The 11,784-nt window shown below is 44.1% G+C and overlaps 1 protein-coding gene across 2 annotated transcripts; it reads right to left on the reverse strand.

The window, feature by feature from the left end:
- Window positions 1-470: 470 nt before the first annotated feature.
- rbbp8l (retinoblastoma binding protein 8-like) lies at window positions 471-10,180 on the reverse strand. 2 transcript variants are annotated; one of them, XM_071535175.1, is made up of 15 exons: window positions 10,094-10,180; window positions 7,692-7,785; window positions 7,527-7,569; window positions 6,598-6,693; window positions 5,660-5,772; window positions 5,450-5,525; window positions 4,946-5,124; window positions 4,772-4,821; window positions 4,470-4,561; window positions 3,534-4,341; window positions 3,317-3,407; window positions 3,166-3,230; window positions 2,695-2,839; window positions 1,853-1,940; window positions 471-676 (listed from the first exon to the last, which is right to left on the reverse strand). In XM_071535175.1, the coding sequence occupies exons 2-14, from the start codon at window positions 7,750-7,752 to the stop codon at window positions 1,879-1,881; spliced, it is 1,881 nt and encodes a 626-aa protein (XP_071391276.1). In that variant the 5' UTR covers window positions 7,753-7,785; window positions 10,094-10,180; the 3' UTR covers window positions 471-676; window positions 1,853-1,878. The 2 variants fall into 2 exon arrangements, with proteins under 2 accessions (XP_071391276.1, XP_071391278.1); XM_071535177.1 differs by having other exon boundaries at window positions 7,692-7,790.
- Between the last annotated feature and the right edge of the window lie 1,604 nt (window positions 10,181-11,784).

Raw genomic sequence — 11,784 nt, forward strand, 5'->3', positions numbered from 1 at the left:
ATCATTCCCACTCGTGACAATACTATGCTGTATCTCAAAAGCACAAGTACATATCAATCTGTCTTATCATCTCCATCCACGTAACACAAGCTGTGTCACAGCTGCGAGTGGAAAGTTAAGACTTGCAAAATATGTGTTCTCTGAAAATGAAAAAGAGGAAGAGGAACATGTTTCTCTCTTCTTTTTTTTCCTCTTTATTTGTCATTTAAGCGAGGGCTGAGGCGGGCTCTTTGTAATAGCCAGAGATGACAGCATTGCCAGGAAAGAGAAAAAAATATAGAAATATCATACATGAGAGGAGAGTACAGTGTGTATGGGGAGTATTTCAAAAGGATGCTTGAGGCATTAAGAGTTCGTAGGTGACACCCACACTTCCTTTAGTTGGCATTGTTTGGACTTGAGAGGGGAAAACATGAGAATACTGTAAAATTAATGGAATGGAATGGGTATTTTTGCAGATACATTAGACATTTATCATACATTTATTAACAGAAGTCATAGGTATTGAAATAATAAAACAAAATTAGAGGGGCCATCATATTCATTCTTGACACTTGGACTGGCTCTTCCACTTCAGAATGGAGGAATGATGATGGTAGTGATCATTTACTGAAGAGAGATGGTGCTGGTGATAGTTGTGGTGGTATTATCGATTTTGACCATTCGACAATGATAGCTGAGGGGAGACACACAACAGAGGCCACACTTTGATTAAAATCAGCATATTTACCTGAGGTTTTTACAGGAAAAACTACTACTACAACTAACCCTGTGTCAAGGACAAGGACATTCACTCATTCACTCATTGTACTCATCTTCAGTGGATCTTAATTAGGACATCACTTTTGTCACTTTTGCAAAAATGGGCTGGTATGTGTCACAGAATGTGTGATCCTCTGAGTGTGACTTTCTCTTCCTTCTCCACTGAACAACTGAGAGCTTCTAAATATATTTCCCTTTTCTGTGAGCGGTGGCATGCACATGGTCTTTGTGACCAGCAACCACTTTTTCATATACCTGCATACATGAAGACAATCTAACATTCTTATTTTGATGCTTGTGACTCCATGGAAACAGTGTTTGTGCTGTTCACCAAACCCAACAATAAACAGGATATGGTGTTTACATGCCAGAATATACCAGTTAATATCGGCATTTCTGAGCTTCCATATTTGTTTGTTTTTTTAAATTCACGATATGGGCTTATCTTGGTTATTGTAAACGGTATATGCCGTTTACATGCATCAACTCATAAACAGAATATTTTAATATCCTGAATATAAAGGGAATATTAATGCGCATGTACATGGACTCAATGAATAGAGCAGTAGTAGAGGCTCTCAACACATTCAAATTTTGATCCCTAGTTTAAGACTTAATTACCCAAAACAAACAAGACCGTCATCGAGATTGGCAGCCTCTACTGCCCTCTATACTGCATTTGTTATTACATTGTGCACTATTAGGTCAGATTTGGTGATAAATCTGATGTATTGTTTTATGGCACAAAGAGAGATTTCTTTATGGTGCAAAAAGAGGAAGAGGACGCTGTTTTCTGCATGTAACTAAAGCTTTCAGAGTTTCTGGCAATGGCAGATGGTGGAATGAATGAAAGGCCGATGGAAAAACCACTTTGACCAAAGAAGCAACTTCCATTTTATGACAGGAAGCAATGGGGTTTATGGGAAATGTGGTCTTAATTTGGAGAAACACTAGCACTGACAATACCACTGCCAAGATATAGAGGCTTCTAATCGTCTCAAGCACAGGTGAACAGGTTGAATGCTGACCTCCCATATAGTTTCCTAAAATCTAGAGTGAGGGTAATTTGCGCCTATATTACATCACCCACCTTATGTGGTGTCATCCCTGTCCTCTTTAGCTGGAGCTCGTCTCCTCAGATCCCACTGTGAACTTGATCTTCCTCAGCTGCTGGGTGTCTGAGACGAGAAAGAAGGAAGAAGTGAATGTATTCATTACTACCAAACATAAATATACTGTGTGAGTTCAGTGGGACATGATGTTCTAAACAATTCCTCCGGGGGCTGGTGCAACAGTTCACAGAACAAGTGGAACCTCTATGATGGTTACACTAGTACATGTGGGTGTACTGTATGAATCAAGACTGAACAAAACAAGGTAGGAAGCAAGGCTGTGGTCCAGACCGCCTCAGTCGAGTCCAAGTCATTTCCAAGACCAAGACCAGTTGAGTTTGAGTCAAGGCCAGGTCCAAGGGGGTCGAGATCAAGTCAATACCGAGACCAGAGCACATCCTATTCAACAACAAGACCAAAATAGGCAACAAACAGTGTACATTTCTTTCCAAATAAAAAAATAAAACCTAAGGAGTCTTTTGAGGATCAATCTGATCAATCAGATCTATCTGCAGGAGCTCTATACTATACCCTTCAACATTCAACTAATTTATGCACAAGATTTTGACTAATCAATACACAAGTTTGAGAACCATTGCATACTTTGCTTTACACAGGTGTAGTCCCTTAAATTGTCTGTACAGATGGGGAGAAAATAAACAAAGGTGGAGCCTTTTAGATAGGTAGGAAACAGTTGAGTCAACATCCAATAGTGTCTGAAACCAAGACAAGTTTCAGTCAAAATATAAAAATAGGCACAACACCAAGGCAAGACAAGACAAGAAAGAAAGGACTGGGGACACGGACTCTGATGCCCTACCGTCTGTGTCAGAGTCTCTGTCGGTGTCTGTGTCCAGGGATGCCCTCTTCCTCTTGGAGCCCTGGCTGCTCTCCTGTCCAGACACACTCTCCTCCCCGTCCTGCTCCTCCGAGCTGCTTCCGGGTTCAGCCGTCGGTGATGAGGACTGTCAATGGGAGGCAGAGGAAGGACACTCTTTGTGACTGAGCTATGACTCATGAGATATCATGAATCAGTTAACATATTACAGCGGTCAGATGAAAACCAGGGTTAACAGATAAAGGGCCATGTGAAATTTCACTTCAAGTAAAAAATAAAAAACAGGAGAATTACAGTTTTGACATTTTTGCACGACAATGGTGATATAGAGTGAGTAAAGATAAGCTAACACCATGTCACATGTCTCTCTGCTTTTTCCTCAGCAAGCAAGACTCAACATGACCTGGGGAAACAACATGATTTGAACAGCTTGAACTGAACACAGGAAGTTACCTTGCCATTTGATGATAAGGATTCTTGCTTTTGCAGTGCAGAGTTCAGAGTCTCCAGCAGTACTACTGTTATAGAAATAAATAAATGAGTAAGTTTAAACATGCACAAATGCATGGATGCATACACACACACATACAGTCAAAGCCCTTACCTGGCCGTAATGATATGGTGAGGACAGGCACCTTCTTCCTGTTGGTTTGGTCTGTTTTCCCGTTTGCCTCCTCCTTCTGCTCCTGCTCCTCCTGTAGTGACAAGACCATCACACCATGACCATTGATTCACTCAAGTAAATCCTGCTCGTCCCCTCTTTCCCATCATCCTTATGTGTTCGTCCGTGCGCTTCATTGTCAAACGAGACGTAACGTTACCTTGTGGTTATGATCAGCCGAAGCCTGTTCCTGTTGTTGGCTGGGTGGAGGTGTAGTGGAGGATGAGGGAGGGACAGGAGGGGAGGACGATGGCGATGATAAAGAGGGACAAACTGGTATGTGCGTGGAAGGATTCGTCTTCATGTCCCTGTCAGAGCTCTCCTCTTCTCTCTCCCCACCCTGCATGGTTAACGGCTTATCACCCCTCGGCAGTTCGCTGGACTTGGATCTCCCTCTATCCGATAGGTCCAGAGGCCCCTCATATACCTCTCTGAGCCCCTCTCCGAAGACCCTCTCAGGCTTGGACGGTGGCATTTCCCTTTTCTCCTTGGCCTTAGCTTGACTCTCCCCCTGCTCTGACAGACTCCTCACCCTGAGCACCAGAGTCTGCTCTTTAGAAAGCGGTTCAGGGGGGGTGCACCTGGGCCAGGGATGCCCAAGAACTTGCCTCCTCCCCTGGACACCGGGGCTGCAGGGGTTGGCCTGCTGGCTAGTCGGGATCAGGTTGGGAAAGCGCGGCAGGTTGGGTTTGGGATTGGGCTGCACCACCAGGCAGTTGCCCGGGGAAGCAGCCAGGGTGACCCAGTCGGACGATTCGGACAAGGGCCAGGGGAGGGAGAGAGGGCCGCTCTTGATAGGGCGAGGACGGCATGGGACGGGGGCGTGGAGCACATGTCTGCTAGGGTTCACTTCTCCGCTGGACAGGGAAGAGGAGGAGGATGAGGAAGGGGAGTGGGGAACGTTCTTTAGGAGGAGAAGATGGGGAGGGATGGCCGATCGCTGGTTCAATCCTTCAATACTTTGAGTTCTAAGATATGAGAGACAAAGGCCAGAGAGAGAGAGAGAAGGAGAAATGTTAAAATGGACATACATACCACTGTGGTGTGACTGCACTCTATTGCTCTTTTTTGCTATCTCCCATGTCCTCTGTCTCACCTCCTCTCTCCAGCACTCCCCCGACCTACACTGTGTTCTGTCTTCCAGGACGCTGCAGTGGGAGTCGGCATAGAAAGAGGCTTGTAGGACTCCTGTGTGAGAAAGGAGGGGGACAGCAACACAGAGGAAACACTTCAATCACACAATCGCCATGCTTATGATTACGATTACCTATTATCAGCTTAATCACCATGCATATGCACTACTGGAAAAGTTAGAAAATGCCACTCCAAGATTTATGCATATTAGACTATATAATAAGGCTGTTTTTACATCATTTGGTAGTTGATTTAGAAACTTACAAAGAGGTTTCTGTTCCATCCCCTAATCTGTCTGTGTTCAGACAGGGTTTCTGTTCAAACAGAACAAACAACGTGAATAAGAGCAATGAGAGCAGGCATGAAAATGAGCCATGAACAAACAAGCAAAGACTGTTTCAGAGAGAGAGTTTCCTCCCAGCACTTCTTCCGTATCACCTTCAGTTCTATGGTCTGGCTCAGTTTTCACTGCAACATCGCCATCTGCTGGCTGGTTGGAGGTCCTACTGGTTGCCGCGGTGATGAGGGCCACAGGTCCAATAGAGGGTGAAAGGTCAGGGGATCTGGTTGGCTTGACCTCTGGGGTGGTGCTGTTGGAGGAGTGTTCACTCTGACCTCTGCCATGGCGCACACACACACACACACACACACACACACACACACACACACACACACACACACACACACACACGCACACACATATGCACACATTTAGGTCAAGAACAACAGTTGACAGTTGTTGAGTAAGAAATGGCTTTCAGGTGGACCAAAATGAAAATAAGCATTAGGTGTTGACTGTGTGATCTATAGTTATGAATTACTGCTCCCAGGGAGTAATGACTAAAATAATGACATTACATTTGAATTGAGTATATTAATTTTTTTGACTAATGAGCCCAACACTAATGAGAGACAGTTTGTAATCAAACACCATATACTCACTCCAGCGCTCCTCTCAGACTCCTGATCTCATCTCTCAGTCTCTTGTTCTCCTTTTTCAGGTTGTTCATCTCTCCCGCTACAACACAGACCAGATGTCACGGTCAGAAAAACTGTGTTATTTTTTTTAACGGATGATGAAAAAGAGGCACAAGAGGTTGAAAGAAGGATAAGAGAAGCCAAGGTGAGATGGGAATGGAAATGTTTGAGTACCCAGTATGGAGATGTGCTGGAGGCTCTGTATCTGAGAGGCTTCGTACTCCTGCTGTCTCCTCTTGGCCACCTCCTGAGTGACTGTACACCTGTCACACAGCCCCGCCCTCAGCCTGCACGGGCAGCAGAGAGACGTCACAGAGCGGCACACACAGCGCACACACACATCCCCATCACACCTGGGTCGAGTAGTGCTCGCAAATAACGCAGCCTTTGTTTTATCCTGCTTGGGGTACCGGATGGGTGGAGGTTACTGCATCAGGTCAATTCAGGAAGTTAGTTAAGTTGTCAATCATATAAAAGTACACTAATTTGATTTTGAAATACTTTTCTGTGATGATCTAAACGTTCAGGTAGTCATTGCGTCATTGTACGTGGCAAACTACACCCACTTGGTGCTCCATGCAGGTTAAAACATACTTTGCAAAGGCTGTGTGACTCAGGTCTGAGCTAGATATTTCCTTGGGCAAAACTTTGCTTGAATGGTGCTCATAAGGCATTATAATAATTATTGTGCTCAGATAAATATAATCAGAGCATGATAAAAGGATTTCTGGGGTTGAAGACTTTATGGGGCACATGTGTGGTTAGTGACATGATATCAAATTTAATGTAATCTTCTGATGTTTTTCTGATGATTATATTGTAAGAAAAGTGTATCTATGCCACTAATGGGCTTTTAATCTGCTTGCAATGCATCAAAATGCACTTCAGGTAAAATGTTACCTTTCCTTGCACACACACACACACACACACACACACACACACACACACACACACACGTACACACACTTCTGCAGAAAAGCACACAAACAAGCACAAACCACTCAAACCAATCCAACAGGTTACACCGATAAACAGTAGTGTTGACATTAAGTTGATCCATATAATACTTCTCTAACAATACAGTAATAAACACAGGTATCTAACACCAGTACCTGTTTTCCAGTGTCTTGATGTTTTCGGTGAGCAACCTCTGCTGTTCCCTCATCTGCTGGTTTCTACTGAACAGTTCCTCCATTCGCTTAGTATCACTGCTCACACACACACACACACACACACACGCACACACACACACACACACACACACACACACACAGGGGGAGAACTCTATTGTCACAACCTGTCATTACCATCTTGCTTTATCAGATAACATGCCAAACATAACATGATAATGGAGATAAGAGGATTATACTTGTTCACTGCAACATGAATCATTTCTGAAGGATAAGCAGTGGGGTTAGTGATTTTACTTTATTTATTTATGTTTACTTTTACTTCACTTTCACTTCACCTTTCACCTTTCACTTTCCTCTTTTATTTGACATTTGATGAGCGAGGTCATGGCCGTGCTAGACAGAGGCGTAGCTGGACAGCTGCCTTAATATGGACTGGGATGACAAGATGCTGAGGCAGAAGTGGAAGTTGATTGACAGACTAGACAAAAGGTCTGTAGATCACAAGGTTGATTGCCAATTTGTGCAAGTACATTGCAACAAATTCAAATTAGCATTGAGTCTTAAAATTGTATTTCCCTGAAAACAAGTGAAATCATCTTTCAGTGGGGATGAGACAATTGCACTTGCTTCCAAAACAAATAAACTCAATCATTTCCTTGAATTGAGCGCCATCTTGAAACAAGAAGAGTGTTCTGCCTTATTTCGCTGTCAGTTGTTTAAGTGAACTAAACAACACTGACATGGAGCACCTACAGGACTAGCATGCCCGCCTGGTCCATACAGACTTCAGGCCCCAAAGCTGCTCTCTCAGTGGCTGAACTTCATTACTACTGTCAGGTAAACTTGATTATCTTAAGTGTCTGAACGTGCCACTCTGGAGACCCTGTGTGGCAGAAGAATCCACTCACCAGCCCTTCTTGTTGGACAGCTCTTGGACCTTCACCTGCCAGCCTGGACAAGTCAGAAACACACCGCACATTTGGTTATTTCACAGACTTTACGGGGAGCTGTTGTAGTCATCGAGTGGTTTTGTGGTGCAATCAGTTTTAGTTTTACACATTGTTTCCACTTACCCTCCACCTCCCGCTCATGGGCCTCCTCCAGTTTATGGAGCAGTTCATTGAAACCCTCCATTGCTACAGAGATCACCTGATGACCGGACGGCTCCTGATCTTACAGTGAGCGGGACGATCCCCCCAGAGAAAGAGAGAGAAATGGAGAGAGAGAGAGAGAGAGATGATGACAGGACATGAATGACATGATATGGATGGATGCTGGTCAAGAGAATTTCCCTCTTAGATCAATCTGACTTGACTTGACATGAAAGCAGGAAGAAAGGCGGTTGCCTCACACCCTAAATCCAACGCAAACAGTTGGATTCTTGTTTTTTTTTTTCTTTTTGGGATGAATCATAAAACCATTTCAACTTTAAGGAGACTACACCAGCAGAACTGACACACAGTAAATTGGCCTGAGTGTACACATAGTCTGAAGATAGTGCTTTGAATCCAGGGTGGTGAGAGCTTTGTTGGCACTGTAGTTTGATAGGCTGTCCCTGTTACCCAAATATGAGAGCAAATTTGGTAGTGATATTGGAAATGATTGAAAGTAGCTCAACTGGTTCTGCTAGGTCTGCACTATCTGAGACTTCAGTTTGCAGTTTGTGTGTGCATATATAATTTTGCATGTGTGTGTGTGTGTGTGTGTGTGTATGTGTACGAGTGTGCATATGTGTGTATCACAGGGTGTCCATGTAATAATCATTACAAAATAACTAAGAGTTTATCGATGGCAAATCTCCATACAAACAGGTGACTTTGCAAACTGATATCCTGGGTTATCACATGCGCCACTGGTTCTGAACTGAGCACAAAAATCATTTGAGTGCTGCACATGTGCTAGAATGTGTGTCACTCTTTCTCTTTCTCACACTTGCACACACACACACACACACACACACACACACACAGAGGATCACCAGCTCACACAGGCACACACATTAAAAACTATTTTGCATTTCGATCAGCGCAGTTCACGCTCTCTCGGCATGTCAGGATATGTCGGCCAACTGGCTGTTCAGATCATCGCAGCAGAGCAAGAAAAGACCTGTCTGCCTCTATCTGCTCGCTCTGGCGTCTCCAGTTCATTATTCACACACACACACACACACACACACACACACACACACACACACACACACAAAAAGGTGTTACTGTAGCTGAGTAATTATTGTTACAGCGCACTTCCAGTATTCTCACCTTTAAACTATATCACTACTGCAGTTTTTCTTAATGTATCACACTACTGTATCACACTATTGACAGAAGCACTACCACATTATGTGCAAACATGTAGCCTCGATGCCCCACATACATAGGGATATAGGCCTTATAGATGACAAACTGTGTGTGTATCTCATTGATCCAGTCTGACTGTAAAGCCTTTCTCAAACAGCTTCAGTCCAGTGGGATATTTACTGTTTAATCAAAACCATACTTGACTTCTGGGAGGAAAATTTAGTACTGCTGTTGCTGTCATCTGTCACACAACAACAACAACAACCGCTGTGCCTCCATTGCTCTTCTGAACAAATGGGACATGCCAAAAATGTCATTTAACACCCTGGAAGCCATTGTCAGGGCTGCGCTGCCTTTACAACTTCCTTGACTTGTCATCGTCTCTTCTCTATCTGTGCAGTGAGCAGGTGACAAGAGACACAACTAGACAACAGTTTACCACTGCGGTAATTACATAAAGGCCACGGGCGCAGAGACGTCTGGCCATCAGTGGAGAGTGACACTGAATAAACTATCTTGGTATCCACCTTCACACCAGACATTTTAATCGTGAACACTGTAGGAAACGTGTATGGGTTGAATTGGGAATTCAGGATATGGATTTTGTGCAAATAAAGATACAATGATAATGAATGTGTTCACATTTTCATGTCAAGGCCTTCCATCCGTTATACATGTATGAGCTCCTCCCTACACACACACACACACACACACACACACACAAACTCGTCACTTGTCTCTGATGTCATCAATATCAAATCAACCCTGAACTTATGTGGAAGCAGTGTGCAAGCCAGTCCTATTGTGCATTCTGTTTGCTCTGCCACATAGCTTATTATGGACAAACAGCCTAGCTCTTACTGCATGGTGTACATTAATAAGAGCAACATTAATAAGAGTACATCTTACAACAATGTGTGGTAACAACCTGGATTTCGGAGGATTACACACACACACACACACACACACACACACACGCACACACACACACACACACACACACACACACACAGACACGCACGCCCCCTTCCAACCTACCACTGTAATGAGCAGTGAGCTGATAAGGACATGTATGTTTCCTGTATGCTAATGCAGTGATTGCCCTCACACCCGGCAACACATACCTACACAGCCTCTACCCACCTGCCAGCTGTTAATAGTCAATCAGTGATACTCACCTCATCCAGTCTAGGAGTCTTTTAGCCGTTTTCTGCCAGTCACTGTTGTCTTGCTCAGACTCACAGCTCGACGGAGATGGACTGAGTGATACAGAGAGAAAGAAGAGAAGCAGAGGAGAAAGAGGTGAGGGAGAACGCCCCACACCCTCCCTTCTCTCATCTCTCCACCCTAGAAAACCGGTCGGAGCGGTCTTCCCCCTGAGGAACACAAACACTGAGGCCTGGGCAAGTTCTCCCTTGATATTCCTGTTCTGCAGAAATCCCAAATAACCGGCTAAACCGGCTCCATAAAGCCCTGCGGGGACTGGGAGACGCAGCTTATTGAGAAACATTAACGTCCGATGCAAAATCCTGCAATGGTGCATTTGGCTTCAGCAGGCCAGTAATGGGAGGGACAGATTATGAATTATTTGTATTTGGATAAATAAGATCATAGATACTCATAAAATATACTTGAAATATTGACATGATTAATTATTGAAATGGACATGGATGGTGTTTACTTTCACAGCATGAGGGTGTTATAAATAATAAAACTGCTGTTAATTCACCATCTCACTATACCCCAAGCTTTAACCCATTCATTTGATGGATGTTGACACAGTGGTTGTGACAAATCAGACATTTGGGGTGTGATGATTACAATATTGGAGCCATTGCTTGCTCTTAGCGACCTACTGTATATCTCCTGAATGACTTGCAGTTGTACAACATACAGTAACTATAGGAGACTACCGGGGTGTAGAGATGGAGGGTGCGGTACACAGTGAACCCGCTCAGGTGCTGGTATGTGAATATGGTGGTGCACATGCAGACAATGACAATGACGCGTTGTTGTCACTTAAGCCTGACACGATGCACACGTGACGTGGAAAAACGCTGTTTCCTGATTCTTGAACCAGATTCCTCATGACCGGCCTGACCGGGCCCAGGCAACCTCTTCATCCTCATCCTCCTGCTTCTTCTCCTCCTCCAAAAGCCACTCCCCTGCCACGGTGGATGCCACGAATATGCTTGAATACGGCGAGCTTTATCTGACAAATAAGTGAATAGTATGAGCGAGTTATTCTGTGTGTCGACCGTCAGTGATTATTGATGGGCCTTGAACCAGGTATCCGGCCTGAGTCAAGCCTGTGACGTTACAACCAAGATGTCACTGGCAACGTCTGAAAGATCCCCGACTGCCACCTAACCATGAAATCTTGCTTTCAAACCAACGTTGCCAAGCACAAACCAAATCTCAACTTTAACCCATCATGTCCCATCTCACATCCCAGCTTCATTCTCACCTTTACATAACTGTCTTATTTAGAGAGGCAACCCCACCAGAGCCAGCCTTAATGATGGAAGACTGAAGTGTCACTCGAGTTGATCCTGTAATCTCATTGCAAACTGCAGAGGAATGCCAGCATGCTTGAGTTTTCTTTGTCTTATTGATGGCAGGAATGTTTTGTGAGTATGAGAGGAATGATCATGAGTTCATGCACTCTCTGGCACTATTCTACGCAGATTGCATACCCCGTATAACCCTTTGCAGCCATTGGCAGAAAGAAAATACGCCGACTGGCAATCTCTTCCTGTAATGTCTCTACTTGCTATTTCCTAACTATCAGTGGTGGAAGAAGTACTCTGATCCTTTACTTAAGTAAAAGTACCAATACAGCAATGTAAAAATACTCCATTACAAGTAA

Source organism: Centroberyx affinis, unplaced genomic scaffold, assembly GCF_046629955.1.
Source record: "Centroberyx affinis isolate AG114_WGS23_722 - 3 ecotype Tasmania unplaced genomic scaffold, CSIRO-AGI_Caff_v1 ptg002675l_1, whole genome shotgun sequence".
NCBI lineage: Eukaryota > Metazoa > Chordata > Actinopteri > Beryciformes > Berycidae > Centroberyx > Centroberyx affinis.